At 39.6% G+C, this 17,456-nt stretch overlaps 1 protein-coding gene across 5 annotated transcripts in view; it reads right to left on the reverse strand.

The window, feature by feature from the left end:
* The window catches only part of PNPLA8 (patatin like phospholipase domain containing 8), a 50,559-nt gene that overhangs the window by 19,937 nt on the left and 13,166 nt on the right, over nt 1–17,456 (reverse strand). For all 5 annotated transcript variants that reach the window (XM_061414007.1, XM_061414006.1, XM_061414010.1 and 2 more), the window contains 2 exons: nt 6,182–6,333; nt 2,424–2,518 (listed from right to left, as the gene is read on the reverse strand). In XM_061414007.1, coding sequence (XP_061269991.1) covers nt 2,424–2,518; nt 6,182–6,333 — 247 coding nt within the window. The remainder of the gene's footprint in view (nt 1–2,423; nt 2,519–6,181; nt 6,334–17,456) is intronic.

Here is a 17,456-nt window from a genome sequence, read left to right on the forward strand (position 1 = left end):
CTCTGATTTAAATCCCGCTTATTGAGCATCCACCTACTAACCAGGGTGCCTGTAGATACATTTAAAGGTATGAATCTAGGACCATTCCAAATATTAACAGAAATGGCCAGGATAACAGCTTCAGGAAAAAAATTCCAAGAACATTTGCCCTGGGAAAGGTCTCTTCAAGAAAAGTTTCCATAGTTACATCAATTGGGTATATAAGTATTATTCTTCTATCCTGAGAGTGAGTCACAATGCATTTTTAACATACTAGAACATCTAAGAAGTACGTCTGTAAAGAAAACTGTTTGACTTTCTTTGTTATGTGTTAGTTCAGTCATGTCTGACTCTTGAGACCCCATAGACTGCAGCCCGCCAGGGTCCTCTGTCCATGGGATTTTCCAGGCAAGAATACTGGAGTGAGTTGTCACGCCCTCCCCCAGGGAAGCTCCCCAACCCAGGGATTGAAGCTGGGTCTCCTACACTGCAGGCACATTCTTTACCATTTGAGCCACCAGGGAAACCCCTTAACCTTCTTTAACCCAGGTTTTTCAAAATTTGCTATCATCTGAGGAATCACTGTTCAGTGGAACATCACAGGAATCACCACTCCTTATGCTTCTGAAATTATCCCCACAACCATTATTGAGTTTTCAAAATGGAGCATAAACTAACATGCCCTTTGGGAATATGTCATACTTGATCCAGATAATACAGAGAAATCATTTGGCTTTGATGCTGGTAGCCTTTAGGATTACTATCATAATTCTAAAGAATGAGAAAAAAATAGAAAAAAATTATTATGATAAACTAATGTAAAGTAAGGAATTATCAGGTAAAGCAGTAAAATATACAGCAGGGATCTGTAATGCTAATAGTCCTTGAGCGTTACCTGGGCAGTAAGCAATGCGGATGGTGACTGCAGCCATGAAATTAAAAGACGCTTACTCCTTGGAAGGAAAGTTATGACCAACCTAGATAGCATATTCAAAAGCAGAGACATTACTTTGCCAACAAAGGTTCATCTAGTCAAGGCTATGGTTTTTCCTGTGGTCATGTATGGATGTGAGAGTTGGACTGTGAAGAAGGCTGAGCGCCGAAGAATTGATGCTTTTGAACTGTGGTGTTGGAGAAGACTCTTGAGAGTCCTTGGACTGCAAGGAGATCCAACCAGTCCATTCTGAAGGAGATCAGCCCTGGGATTTCTTTGGAAGGAATGATGCTAAAGCTGAAACTCCAGTACTTTGGCCACCTCATGCCAAGAGCTGACTCATTGGAAAAGACTCTGATGCTGGGAGGGATTGGGGGCAGGAGGAGAAGGGGACGACAGAGGATGAGATGGCTGGATGGCCTCACTGACTCAATGGACGTGAGTTTGAGTGAACTCCGGGAGTTGGTGATGGACAGGGAGGCCTGGCGTGCTGCGATTCATGGGGTCGCAAAGAGTCAGACACGACTGAGCGACTGAACTCAACTGAAGCAACAGGCAGGGCACCCTGAGAAGCTTCTTGTGCACATAGGAGAGTAGGTGTGGGGGTGGGTGGCGGTGATACACAGGTGAGAGAGCTGATATAGGAAACAGAAGAACAAACGGAAAGCAAAACAAACACTCATCTGATAGTGAGTCAGTGAAAAACTTGAAAATTATTCAGAAACAATTATACTCTAACTTGCCAATTTCTTCCATATAAATACGAAACTGGAATTTTAAATGTACATCAGTTAGGAATATGCGAGTAGCAAAAGTATCCCTCTGTGAGGAAACTGCTTCTTATATCCTTTTTTATCTAGTTGTCTGAAATCAAAACTTAAACAGATAAATGTGAGAATCCGTTTAAAAGATTTCCTCACAGAGGGACACTTTCCAAAAGAAAGCAAAATCTTATCCATCCTTGATGTTCTATTGGTTCGAGTACAATTTTGAATACCCACCATCTTGTGGGCTTCGCCAGTAACTCAGACATAAAGAATTCACCTACAATCCAGGAGACCCAGGTTTGATTCCTGGGTCAGGAAGATCCCCTGGAGAAAACAATGGCAAGCTACTCTAGTATTCCTGCCTGGAGAATCCCATGGACAGAGGAGCCTGGCGGGCTACAGTCCATGGGGTTGCAAAGAATTGGACATGACTGAGCAACTAACACTCACTTTTTCACCATTTTGTTACTTTTCGTAAGGCAATTAATTTACAAATTGTTCCTGTCACTGTGGCTTATTTAAAACATATTAGAAAAGCACACTAAAATCTATTTCTGAATGTTAACTTATTTCCAATAAGCATTTTTAAAAGTTAAGCAAATTAAAGGACTATTCAGTATCAAAATATGAAACTAACATCCATCATTTCAGGAAATGACCATGATCTTAATCATGAGAGTTTAATGTTCTTTTGCTTAATGCACTGCTGGGATGCACCACTTCCATATAATAACAGCAATTACCTGTGCTTACACCACAAATGTAATCAAAGAGTTGATGAACTGGCTTCTGAGTAAGTTCAACTAATTTTCGTAGTGTCTGAAGAGCAACCACACCCCTGTAGGAAAAATAAAAGGCAAAAATGAGAAGTCCTGTTTTAAGGAAAGCTAATCTATTTACTAAAACAATCCCTGGTTTTCTAGTTTATATGCTAATATGAAAACTAGCCAAAGGTTTCTGGATTGCTTTTGAAAATACAGTATCTAAATAATGGTACTGAAACCTGGGTTACAGCAGCAGATTTTGAATTTACACTGCTGCTGCTGCTAAGTTGCTTCAGTCGTGTCCGACTCTGTGCGACCCCATAGACAGCAGCCCACCAGGCTCCGCCATCCCTGGGATTCTCTAGGCAAGAACACAGGAGTGGGTTGTCATTTCCTTCTCCAATGCATGAAAGTGAAAAGTGAAAGTGAAGTCGCTCAGTCGGGTCCGACTCTTAGCGACCTATGGACTGCAGCCCACCAAGCTCCTCCGTCCATGAGATTTTCCAGGCAAGAGTACTGGAGTGGGGTGCCATTTACACTAGTATCTCTTTAAATAAGACAATGAAGACATGGCAATATAAGGTATTTTAGCAGACACTACAACTCTGGAAATTGCTTAAACTCTGTATTCACTGGTTTGGGGATGTCATGAATTGGTTTCTCCACTTACCAACATGGTTGGTAAACCTATGCTTCTACACATTTCATTTTCTGTAATTCATCAGTCATATTTTTAAGCTCTCTTTTATTCATTTTTTTAAAACTCTCAACTATCTCAAGACAAGGTTCTGCACTAAGGAGGTATTAATTTACGCTGCTGACTTTGTTCATTTCTGAATCCTCACCAAAGGTAGCAAGTAGCTTCAAATGTGAAAGATGGAACAGCCTAGGAGATGCGGGCCAATTCAGGGTGTGTGTAACAGGTGGACAATCCTTAATATTGGAGGATATACATACACAATGAAAAGTTTTCATCTCAATACAAGGTGTGGAGCAGAGAACACTGTATTAATCAGGTACCATAAAATAAAATTTAGTGTCAAATTGTGTTTTGATATTGCAAGCACAAAGTCACTAGAAAATATTGTATTATTAAAATAGAAAATGAAAGACTATTATTAATTGTAAAAATAATGTAAATTCGAAGACAGCTGATAAGACAAGATCATTTATGAGAGACACACTGCAGATTTAATGTGCCTTTAATGTGAGACATGAAGAATTAAAGATCATGCCAGATAAAATATATTTAAGTGTGCCCTCCATTATCTTATGAAAAGGAAAATAAAACATGCACACACACACATGCGCGCATATATATATATTCATACAGAAAAAACATTTGAAGAAATAAATCAAAATAGTAAAAATAATCTTGGATACGTGAGATATATTATGTTTGGCTTGTTTCTCTTTGTATTTTTTTTCTCCCAAGTTTTACTTGTATAAGCCAGAAGAAAACTGTTTTTAAAATGCAGTATTCATAAAGTAATTCTGGACAATTTAAAAATCAGTATTATTTCTAGGTCGAGTCTATGTTTAATGCTGTACCAGGTAGAACGAGTAAGAAGGGTTCCTTTTCTCATGAGGCTTCTTATCTTACTCATTCTGTACAAATTTCCCATCCTCGCTGCTTTCTCATAGTCCCCTAAACCAGGGTCTCCCAACAGCACATCACTGACATTTGGGCAAGATGTTCCTCTGCTGTAGGAACTATGCCAGGCATTGCAGGGTATTTAGCACCAACTGTTCTCTTCTAAATTGACTAATAAAACGAAATCAAATACTCTTTGGTCACAAACCTCTTTTCACTCTATAGATCCCTCACTCTAAACAGACATTTGAATGCTCTTTAAGGTTCTTATTTCAGAACTCAACTCAAATGTTATTTCTTCAAAAACTCACAGTCATGATCACTCTTTCAAACAGCACTGTTACACTCTATCCTTTCACTCTGTCTTATTTTTCTTCATAGCACACATTATACATTTCTGTTTTTCTAGTTGTTATCTCTTAAAGGAAGAGTAGAGATGGCAGGGAAGTAGAACACAAGCTAGAAATTTTAGGGGGAAAAGATTTATAAAACCAAGCCAAAGTGTCTAGCCAACAAATAATAAGGAACTACACAATTAGCAAGCATGGATGGATTGCCAGTAGTAAGAAAGGAGTCAGATGGTGAAACTGGTGAATTTTACCAATTGGTGAAAGGAGATGGTGAAACCTCCTTCTGAGCTAAGAATGCATTAAATATTTCTTGTGTATACCAGAACTGGTGTCTACAAGATGTAGGGAGTCAGGAAGTTACTGATATAGGCTCCTTTTCTAACAATCACCTTATTACTAGGTGACTAATATATATAGGTAAGATACACACAATAAAAGAAAGGTAACATTACATAACATTGCCAAAATTTTAAGAGAATCATTGTTGACAAACTGTCCTAAACTACCAAAAATGTCTGAGAAGGTAAACTAAAACATAAGACTAGGTCACATTAAAATAACAGGAAATTCAGGTATATGTTAAAAGAAGTTCTTAAAGTTCTTAGATTGATAAATCAGTAAATCGAGAAAAACAACTTCATGTTTTACTTTAGAATTTGGTTTTATAATGTCATAATTATACTGAATCAGTTTAAAAAATTCTTACAATTGATCTGATCTACAGGTATTTTTTTTCAACTGATGTATAATTGCACACCACACTGTTCTAGTTTCCCATGTACAATGCAATGATTCAACATCTGTATGCACTGCAAAATGACCGCCCCATCTGTCACCATAGAAAGTATAACATTTTTTCCTTGTGATGAGAACATTCAAGATTTACTTTTTAAAGCAACTTTCAAATTTGCAAATACAATATTATTAACTACAGTTCCTATGCTGTACACTACATCCCCATGATTTACCTATTTCATAATTGGAAATTTGTACCTTTCACTTCTCTTCACTCATTTCACCCACCCTCCAACCTCCCTTCCATATGGCAACCACCAAGCTCTTCTCTGAGTCTTTGAGTTTTCTCTTGCTTTGTTTTTGTTTCTTATATTTCATATATAAGATCATACAGTATTTGTCTTTCCCTGTCTGACTTATTTCACTTAGCAAAATAACCTCAAGTTCTACCTATGCTATCACAAATGACATTTCATTCATTTTTACGGCTAAGTAGTATTCCTGTGTGTGTGTATACACATATCCCTTACATATTCTTTACCCATTCATCAATGGACACAGATTGTTTCTACATCTTGGCTACTGTAAATAATGTTGTAACAAACAAAGGTACATATATATCTTTTCAAATTAGTGTTTTCATTTTCTTCTGATCAATACTCAGAAAGTGAAATTGTTGGATAATATGGTAGTTCTGTTTTTATTATTTAGGATCTATAGGTTTAAAAAGACTATTTTGCTAATACACTAGTGGACAGAGACAAGAGTCTTATAGTCACCAAGGGGGTGAGGGTTGGGGAGGGATGGAGTGGGAGTTTGAGGTTAGCAGATATAAGCTATTATATACAGAATGGATACACAACAAAGTCCTACTGAACAGCACAGAGAACTCTCTTCAATATTCTACAATAAACCATAATGGAAAAGAATATATTATAAAAAGAATGTATGTATGTATAACTGCATCAACTTTGTTATACAGCAAAAATTAAAACAATACTGCAAATCAACTAACTTCATTAAAAAGAATTTTTAAAAAATCATTTTTCTAGCTTTACCTGGTTCCTCCACCATCAATTGAGAGAATCCGGATTCCTCGTCCTTTCACTGGATCCACATAGCCAATTAACGCCAAAATTTCTCTAACTGCAGCCTGTAGAGTTTCATCCTTAATTTGTCTCAGTCGTAGTAAATAAGGAATAATTTTTTCCTATATTGAAAGTAAAGACATTTTGCTGCTTTTGTCACAAGAGTGAAAATATATGATTGTTTTAAATCAACACATGTAGATCATCTCATGTAACCAGAATGCCAGTGTTTATTACTTTCTCAGTAATCTTAAATGATAGACTAGCTTTTCACATATTATTGTCAACTAATATCTAGGATGTATTTGTCCTAATATCCAGGCCAAAAAGTAACTTCAATATAAATATTTTTTAAGAGGTTCAGAGCTTAAAAATTGGAGAAAATGCCATTTGCTTAACACATATTTACAAAGTACTGTCACAACAAAAGATTAATGTCATATAGTTCATACAATATTTTGTCCAAATCCTAAAGAAGACGAAATTGCTTCATTGTAATTATTGGAAATTAAACTTGTTATTAATAGAAAAAAATAAACCATCTCATGTATACCGCATATGGAATACAAGGGTAGCTCACTGTGAAATATGAACAACTGTTAATAAATAAAATTAAGGTAGAAGGTAAAGGGTGATCATTATAAACAAGTAATTAGTTTAAACAAACTTGGGACCTCAAGATTCTAAGCATTCAACTTCATATTGTTGATCAGGCAGGAGATTAAATAAATCCTAGGAAAATTCTGAAAGAGATGGGAATACCAGACCACCTGATCTGCCTCTTGAGAAACCTGTATGCAGGCAGGAAGCAACAGTTAGAACTGGACATGGAACAACAGACTGGTTCCAAATAGGAAAAGGAGTACGTCAAGGCTGTATACTGTCATCCTGCTTATTTAACTTATATGCAGAGTACATCATGAGAAATGCTGGGCTGGAAGAAGCACAAGCTGGAATCAAGACTGCCGGGAGAAATATCCACAAACTCAAATATGCAGATGACACCACCCTTATGGCAGAAAGTGAAGAGGAACTCAAAAGCCTCTTGATGAAAGTGAAAGTGGAGAGTGAAAAGGTTGGCTTAAAGCTCAACATTCAGAAAACGAAGATCATGGCATCCGGTCCCATCACTTCATGGGAAATAGATGGGGAAACAGTGGAAACAGTGTCAGACTTTATTTTGGGGGCTCCAAAATCACTGCAGATGGTGACTGCAGCCATGAAATTAAAAGACGCTTACTCCTTGGAAGGAAAGTTATGACCAACCTAGATAGCATATTCAAAAGCAGAGACATTACTCTGCCAACAAAGGCTATGGTTTTTCCTGTGGTCGTGTATGGATGTGAGAGTTGGACTGTGAAGAAGGCTGAGCGCCGAAGAATTGATGCTTTTGAACTGTGGTATTGGATAAGACTCTTGAGAGTCCCTTGGACTGCAAGGAGATCCAACCAGTCCATTCTAAAAGAGATCAGCCCTGGGTGTTCTTTTGAAGGAATGACGCTCAAGCCGAAACTCCAGTACTTTGACCACCTCATGCGAAGAGTTGACTCACTGGAAAAGACTCTGATGCTGGGAGGGATTGGGGGCAGGAGGAGAAGGGGACGACAGAGGATGAGATGGCTGGATGGCATCACTGACTTGATGGACGTGAGTCTGAGTGAACTCCAGGAGTTGGTGATGGACAGGGAGGCCTGGCGTGCTGCGATTCATGGGGTCGCAAAGAGTCGGACACGACTGAGCGACTGAACTGAACTAAGGGGTTCTATGTTGAGTTTTCCTGAGCTTCTCTAGCTATTATACACAGAAGCATCTCATCTTGTCAGCTCCCCAAGTTTAAGAGAACAACTGAGTCACAGCTATACTTGTGTTTTGCTGTTCTTCAGTTGCTCAGTCATGTCCAATTCTTTAAGACCCCCTGGACTGCAGCATGCCACACTTCCCTTTCAATAAATAAAGTGACTTCACAATGCTGCAGTCATTTTGCCTACTATGATAAATCAGATTTGGAAGGGGGATAACTGCTGGGAAGTACAACTTTTCTTCCCTTGAGGAACTTGCTGATTTGGGGAAGGAAAAAAGGATTGAAAAGCTGGGCTTGGTTCAGACAGCGGGCCATGAATGGAGGCCAGAGAAATCAGCTGAGCACTTAGAATCTCAAGGGTTTGGAGCCACAGTACTGAAGCCTTGAGGGGCCTTAGTCACATCACTGGTTTCACCTCAAGACATTCGCTAGATTCTTTACGTGAAATGACAAGTTCAAAAACTAGAATGAATATGGAATGGGATTTTCTGTAGTTTTGAGATTTTAGTCGTCAAGAGGGTGGTGATGGTAGAGAACACACCAGGTTCTCAACTAAAAGTCCAAGAAGAATATACCCTAAAAATAGGGCAAACCACAGGTGCAAGCCAATTGTAAGCCAGCCATGACCCAGCTCTGACCCTAACTTAACTGAAGCTATCAGTGCCTCACTCTGTATGTAAAGGAACAAACAGACTATCTCTGAAAAAAGAAATCATCTGATACAGTCTAGATCCTATGCAATTTTTAAAGTTTACAACATCCAGCATCCAGGAAAATTATAAGGTATGTGAATCTGGTACCAAATGACCAAACACCAAAAGGTGATCTTGACATTATTAAAATATAATAAAAATAACATTACTATCCACAAACATATGTGTGTGTGTGTGTGTGCATATGCGTGCTCAGTCCCATCTGACTTTTTGCAACCCTATGGACTGTAGTGCACCAGGCTCCTCTGTCCGTGGAATTCTCCAGACAAGAATACTGGAGTGGGTTGCCATTTCCTCCTCTAGGGCTTCTTCCCTACCCAGGGATCACACCCAAATCTCTCACATACCTAGGAATTAAATTTTCAAAAAAATCTAACAAAAGATATACAAGACACCTACATTGAAAAGTTTTTAAATATTAAGTGCCCTGGTCTGAATATTTGTGTCTTCTCAAAATTTCATCTGTTGAAATCTTAACTCTCCCAGAATGACAGTACTAGGAAGTGAAGACTTTGGGATGTGCTTGGTTATGAGGGTGGAGCCTTTATGAATAGGATTAGTGCCCTTATGAAAGAGGCTCCAGAGAGATCCCCTGGAGACTCCACCAGGTGAAGACACAGTGAGAAACCACCCGCTCTGAACCAGGAAGAGGGCCATCATCAGAAAGCAATCATGTTGGCACCTTGATTTTGGACTTCCAGCTTTCAGAACTCTGAGAAATAACTGTCTGCTCTTTCTAAGCTACCAAGTTGGTGGCATTTATTATAACATAGCATCCCTAATAGACTAAGATGTTGAGGGAAAATAAAAACAGTCCAAATAAATGGAAGAAGATACGATTTTTCAAGGCTTGGAAGACAATAAAGACTTAATTCACCACAATTACTCCATAAATTTAATGTAATCTCAGTATGGTTTTCTTATTTTATCAAATTCCCCAAGAAAAAGAAATGTAAAAAAAAAAAAAAAAAGATTGTTTGAGGAGGACTTACATATATCTGAGGAAAGAAGAGAAGTAAAAGAGAAAAGGAAAGATATACCCATCTGAGTGCAGTTCCAAAGAACAGCAAGGAAAGATAGGAAAGTCTTCCTAAGTGAACAATGCAAAGAAACAGAGGAAAACAATAGAACGGGAAAGACTAGGGATCTCTTCAAGAAAATTAGAGATACCAAGGGGACACTTCATGCAAAGATGGGCACAAAAAAGGACAGAAATGGTACGGACCGAACAGAAGCAGAAGATACTAAGAAGAGGTGGTAAGAATACACAGAAGAACTGTACAAAAAAGATCTTCCTGACCCATATAATCAGGATGGTGTGATCACTCACCTAGAGTCAGACATCCTGGACTGTGAAGTCAAATGCGCCTTAGGAAGCATTACTACAAAGTTAGTGGAGGTGATGCAATTCCAGGTGAGCTATTTCAAATCCTAACAGATGATGCTGTGAAAGTGCTGCACTCAATATGCCAGCAAATTTGGAAAACTCAGCACTGGCCACAGACCTGGAAAAGGTTAGTTTTCATTCCAATCCCAAAGGACAATGCCACAATGCCAACAATGTTCAAACTACCGCACAATTGCACTCATTTCACATGATAGTAAAGTTATGCTCAAAATCCTCCAAGCTAGGCTTCAACAGTATGTGAACCAAAAACTTCCAGATGTTCAAGCTGGATTTAGAAAAGGCAGAGGAACCAAAGATCAAATTGCCAACATCCGCTGGATCATAGAAAAAGCAAGAGAATTCCAGAATAACACCTACTTCTACTTCATTGACTACACTAAAGCCTTTGACTGTGTGAATCACAACGAAGTGTGGAAAATTCTTCAAGAGATGGGAATACCAGATCACTTTACCTGCCTCCTAAAAAAGCCTGTATGCAGGTCAAGAAGCAACAATGAGAACCAAACATGGGACAATAGACTGGTTCCAAATTGGGAAAGGAGTGTGTCAAGGCTGTATACTGTCATTCTGTTTATTTAACTTATATGCAGAGTATATCATGTGAAATACTGGGCTGAATGAAGCACAAGCTGGAATCAAGAGTTCTGGGAGGAATATCAATAACCTCAGATATGTAGACAACAACACCCTTACAGCAGAAAGCAAAGAGGAACTAAAGAGCTTCCTGATAAAGGTTAAAGAGGAGAGTAAAGAAGCTGACTTAAAACTCAACATTCAAAAAACAAATATCATGGCATCCAGTCCCATCACTTCATGGCAAATAGACGGGGAAACAATGGAAATAGTGACAGTATTAACAAAATAAATAAAAATAAAATAAAATAAAAATAATAAAATAAAAATCATTTATTTATAATAAATAATAAATATAATAATAATTTATTTTCTTGGGGTCCAAAATCACTATGGACAGTGACTGCAGTCATGAAATTAAAAGATGCTTGCTCCTTGAAAGAAAAGCTATGACAAATCTAGACAGCATATTAAAAAGCAGAGACATTACTTTGCCAAAAAAGATCCATATAGTCAAAGCTTGGGTTTTTCCAACAGTCATATACGGATGTGAGAGTTGGACCATGAAGAAGGCTGAGTACCAAAGAATTGATGCTTTTGAACTGTGGTGTTGGAGAAGACTCTTGAGAGTCCCTTGGATTGCAAGGAGATCAAACCAGTCAATCCTAAAGGAAATCAATCCTGAATACTCAATTGGAAAGACTGATGCTGAAGCTGAAGCTGAAGCTGGAGCTCTGATCCTTTCGCCACCTGATGTGAACAGCCAACTCATTGGAAAAGACCTTGATGCTGGTAAACATAGAAGGCAGGAGGAGAAAGGGACGGCAGAGGATGAGATGATTAGATGGCATCACCAACTCAATGGACATGAGTCGGAGCAAGCTCGTTGAGATGGTGAGGGACAAGGAATCCTGGTGTGCTGCAATCCATGGGGTCACAAAGCATTGGACACAACTGAGCAAATGAACAACAGCAAAGCTGATTCTAAAATTTATACAGAAGCACAAGTGCCAAGAATAACTAAGCCAATTATTAAGAGGAAGAACAATGTTGGAAGATTTATACTACAGACATCAAATCTGTTACAAAGCTACAATAAACTGGGCTTTCCTAGCATTTCAGACAGTAAAGCATCCACCTGCAATGCAGGAGAGCCAGGTTTGATCCCTGGGTTGGGAAGTTCCCCTGGAGAATGAAATAGCAACCCAATTTATAACTCATGCCTAGAGAATTCCATGGACAGAGGAGCCTGGTGGGCTACAATCCATGGGGTTGCAAAGAGTCGGACAGGACTGAGAGACTAGCACACACAATAAATTAGACAGTACAATATTTAAACAAGGATAAACTATGTATTAACAGAAAAGAATACAGTGTTCAAAAATATATCCATAAATAATCACCTGATTTACAATCAGATCAGATCAGTCGCTTAGTCGTGTCCGACTCTTTGCGACCCCATGGATTGCAGCACGCCAGGCCTCCCTGTCCATCACCAACTCCCGGAGTTCACTCAGACTCACTCATTGAGTCAGTGATGCCATCCAGCCATCTCATCTTCTGTCATCCCCTTCTCCTCCTGCCCCCAATCCCTCCCAGCATTAGTCTTGTCCAATGAGTCAACTCTTCGCATGAGGTGGCCAAAGTACTGGAGTTTCATCTTTAGCATCATTCCTTCCAAAGAAATCCCAGGGCTGATCTCCTTCAGAATGGACTGGTTGGATCTCCTTGCAGTCCAAGGGACTCTCAAGAGTCTTCTCCAACACCACAGTTCAAAAGCATCAATTCTTCGGTGCTCAGCCTTCTTCACAGTCCAACTTGCACATCGATACATGATGACAGGAAAAACCATAGCCTTGACTAGAAGGACCTTTGTTGGCAAAGTAATGTCTCTGCTTTTGAATATGCTATCTAGGTTGGTCATAACTTTCCTTCCAAGGAGTAAGCGTCTTTTAATTTCATGGCTGCAGTCACCATCTGTAGTGATTTTGGAGCCCAGAAAAATAAAGTCTGACACTGTTTCCCCATCTATTTCCCATGAAGTGGTGGGACTGGATGCCATGATCTTCGTTTTCTGAATGTTGAGCTTTAAGCCAACTTTTTCACTCTCACTTTCACTTTCATCAAGAGGCTTTTTAGTTCCTCTTCACTTTCTGCCATAAGGGTGGTGTCATCTGCATATCTGAGGTTATTGATATTTCTCCCGGCAATCTCGATTCAAGCTTGTGTTTCTTCCAGTCCAGCGTTTCTCATGATGTACTCTGCATACAAGTTAAATAAACAGGGTGACAATATACAGCCTTGATGAACTCCTTTTCCTATTTGGAACCAGTCTGTTGTTCCATGTCCAGTTCTAACTGTTGCTTCCTGACCTGCATACAAATTTCTCAAGAGGCAGATCAGGTGGTCTGGTATTCCCATCTCTTGAAGATTTTTCCACAGTTTATTGTGATCCACACAGTCAAAGGCTTTGGCATAGTCAATAAAGCAGAAACAGATGTTTTTCTTGAACTCTCTTGCTTTTTCTATGATCCAGCGGATGTTGGTATTTTGATCTCTGGTTCCTCTGCCTTTTCTAAAACCAGCTTGAACATCAGGAAGTTCACGGTTCACATATTACTGAAGCCTGGCATGGAGAATTTTGAGCATTACTTCACTAGCGTGTGAGATGAGTGCAATTGTGCGGTAGTTTGAGCATTCTTTGGCATTGCCTTTCTTTGGGATTGGAATGAAAACTGACCTTTTCAGTCCTGTGGCCACTGCTGAGTTTTCCAAATTTGCTAGCTTATTGAATGCAGCACTTTCACAGCATCACCTTTCAGGATTTGGAATAGCTCAACTGGAATTCCATCACCTCCACTAGCTTTGTTCGTAGTGATGCTTTCTAAGGCCCACTTGACTTCACATTCCAGGATGTCTGGCTCTAGGTCAGTGATCACACCATCGTGATTATCTGGGTCGTGAAGATCTTTTTTGTACAGTTCTTCTGTGTATTCTTGCCATCTCTTCTTAATATCTTCTGCTTCTGTTAAGTCCATACCATTTCTGTTCTTTATTGAGCCCATCTTTGCATGAAATATTCCTTTGGTATCTCTGATTTTCTTGAAGACATCCCTAGTTTTCCCATTCTGTTGTTTTCCTCTATTTCTTTGCATTATCACTAAAGAAGGCTTTCTTATCTCTTCTTGCTATTCTTTGGAACTCTGCATTCAGATGTTTATATCTTTCCTTTTCTCCTTTGCTTTTCGCTTCTCTTCTTTTCACAGCTATTTGTAAGGCCTCCTCAGACAGCCATTTTGCTTTTTTGCATTTCTTTTCTATGGGGATGGTCTTGATCCCTGTCTCCTGTACAATGTCACGAACCTCATTCCATAGTTCATCAGGCACTCTATCAATCAGATTTAGGCCTTTAAATCTGTTTCTCACTTCCACTGTATAATCATAAGGGATTTGATTTAGGTCATACTTGAATGGTCTCGTGGTTTTCCGTGGCGACGAGAGGAGTTACCCCGCGTCCGAGGTTAGGGGTGGTGGCCGGGAGGAGCTACCCCACGCCCCCACGCCCGAGGCCAGGGGCTGCGGCAGGGAGGAGCAACCCACGCCTGAAGCCAGGGGCGTCGACGAGAGGAGTTACCCGGAGTTACCTCCTGCTCCGGCGCAGGAGGGCCTAGAGGAGCTATCCCACATTGAAGGTCAGGAAGGGCGGCGGTGAGGAGATACCCCTTGTCCAAGGTAAGGAGCAATGGCTGTGCTTTGCTGGAGCAGCCGTGAAGAGATACCCCACGCCCAAGGTAAGAGAAACCCAAGTAAGACGGTAGGTGTTGCAAGAGGGCATCAGAGGGCAAACACACTGAAACCATACTCACAGAAAACTAGTCAATCTAATCACACTAGGACCACAGCCCTGTCTAATTCAATGAAACTAAGCCATGCCCGTGGGGGAACCCAAGACGGGCGGGTCATGGTGGAGAGATCTGACAGGATGTGGTCCACTGGAGAAGGGAATGGCAAACCACTTCAGTATTCTTGCCTTGAGAACCCCATGAACAGTATGAAAAGGCAAAATGATAGGATACTGAAAGAGAAACTCCCCAGGTCAGTAGGTGCCCAATATGCTACTGGAGATCAGTGGAGAAATAACTCCAGAAAGAATGAAGGGATGGAGCCAAAGCAAAGAGAATACCCAGCTGTGGATGTGACTGGTGATAGAAGCAAGGTCGGATGCTGTAAAGAGCAATACTGCATAGGAACCTGGAATGTCAGGTCCATGAATCAAGGCAAATTGGAAGTGGTCAAACAAGAGATGGCCAAGAGTGAATGTCAACATTCTAGGAATCAGCGAACTGAAATGGACTGGAATGGGTGAATTTAACTCAGATGACCATTATATCTACTACTGCGGGCAGGAATCCCTCAGAAGAAATGGAGTAGCCATCATGGTCAACAAAAGACTCCAAAATGCAGTAATTTGGATGCAATCTCAAAAACGAGAGAATGATCTCTGTTCATTTCCAAGGCAAACCACTCAATATCACAGTAATCCAAGTCTATGCCCCAACCAGTAACGCTGAAGAAGCTGAAGTTGAACGGTTCTATGAAGACCTACAAGACCTTTTAGAACTAACACCCAAAAAAGATGTCCTTTTCATGATAGGGGACTGGAATGCAAAAGTAGGAAGTCAAGAAACACCTGCAGTAACAGGCAAATTTGGCCTTGGAATACAGAATGAAGCAGGGCAAAGACTAATAGAGTTTTGCCAAGAAAATGCACTGGTCATAACAAACACCGTCTTTCAACAACACAAGAGAAGACTCTATACATGGACATTACAAGATGGTCAACACCGAAATCAGATTGATTATATTCTTTGCAGCCAAAGATGGAGAAGCTCTATACAGTCAGCAAAAACAAGACCAGGAGCTAACTGTGGCTCAGACCATGAACTCCTTATTGCCAAATTCAGATATACAACGACACTTTGCAATAAATGGTGCTAGTCAACTGGATATAGGCATTTCACAAAATCAAGGCTCCTACCTCACACTATACAATCAAACACTATACAATAGTTTGATTGTATACTATAGATGAATAGTATATATGTAAAAGTAAAAGCAATCAGGTTTCAGAAGCAAACACAGGATAAATCTTTGCCTGATTTTAAAACAGGCAAAGATTTCTTAAATAGGACACAAAGTGCTAATCATAAGGAAAATATTTAAAAACTGTAGTATATTAGAATTAAGAACATCTACTCATCAAAAACCATTAGAAAGAAAGAAAACCATTAGAAAGGCATTTCACAAAATCAAGGCTCCTACCTCACACTATACAATCAAACCTATTCTAGATGAATATGTATATGTAAAAGTAAAAGAAATCAAGTTTCAGAAGCAAACACAGGATAAATCTTTGCCTGATTTTAAAACAGGCAAAGATTTCTTAAATAGGACACAAAGTGCTAATCATAAGGAAAATATTTAAAAACTGTAGTATATTAGAATTAAGAACATCTACTCATCAAAAACCATTAGAAAGAAAGAAAACCATTAGAAAGGCATTTCACAAAATCAAGGCTCCTACCTCACACTATACAATCAAACCTATTCTAGATGAATATGTATATGTAAAAGTAAAAGAAATCAAGTTTCAGAAGCAAACACAGGATAAATCTTTGCCTGATTTTAAAACAGGCAAAGATTTCTTAAATAGGACACAAAGTGCTAATCATAAGGAAAATATTTAAAAACTGTAGTATATTAAAATTAAGAACATCTACTCATCAAAAACCATTAGAAAGAATGAAAGGTAACCCACAGAGTAGGCGAACATATTTATAAGACACATACATGTATAACATATACATATTTTATAATATATAAAGACATATCCATAATTGATAAAGAAAATTTCCAGGTCAAATAGAAAAGGCTGATCAACCCAATGGAAAAATGAGCAAGACCTGGACTAGGCACTTCATGAGGGCAGCAAACAGCTCAGCTCAGTCGCTCAGTCATGTCCAACTCTTTGCGACCCCCATGGACTGAAGCACACGAGGCCTCCCTGTCCATCACCAACTCCTAGAGCTTGCTCAGACTCATGTCCAATGAAGTCGGTGATGCCATCCAACCATCTCATCCTCTCTCGTCCCCTTCTCCTCCTGCCTTCAATCTTTCCCAGCATCAGGTCTTTTCCAATGAGTCAATTTTTCACATCAGGTGGCCAAAGTATTGGAGCTTCAGCTTCAGCAGTAAACAAATGGCCAATAAACACTGGAAAGCTGCTGAACTTCACAGGTACCAGAGAAGTACAAATTAAAGCCACAATTTAAATCACTAAACATCTAACAAAATGGCTAAAATAAGAAGATAACATAAGGCATTGGAGAGGAGGAAGCATAACCAGAAGGCTCATACAATCCCGGTGAAAGTATCAACTGATAAAAGCACTTTGCAAAAGCATCGGGCAGTGTCCACTAATATGAGAACAGGCATACTCTACAAGCAGGACTCCTGCTGCTGCTGTGCTTAGTTGCTTCAGGCGTGTCTGACTATGCGACCCTATCAACTGCAGCCTGACAGGTACCTCTGTTCACGGGATTCTCTATGCAAGAACACTGGAGTGGGTTGCCATGACCCCCTCCAGCGTATCTTGACGACCTAGGGATGAAACCTTGGTCTGCTGCATTGCAGGCAGATTCTTTATTGCTGGGCCACCAGAAAAGCCCAAACAGGACTACTACTCTTACG

The sequence above is a fragment of the Bos javanicus genome, chromosome 4, assembly GCF_032452875.1.
Source record: "Bos javanicus breed banteng chromosome 4, ARS-OSU_banteng_1.0, whole genome shotgun sequence".
NCBI classification, from domain to species: Eukaryota; Metazoa; Chordata; class Mammalia; order Artiodactyla; family Bovidae; genus Bos; species Bos javanicus.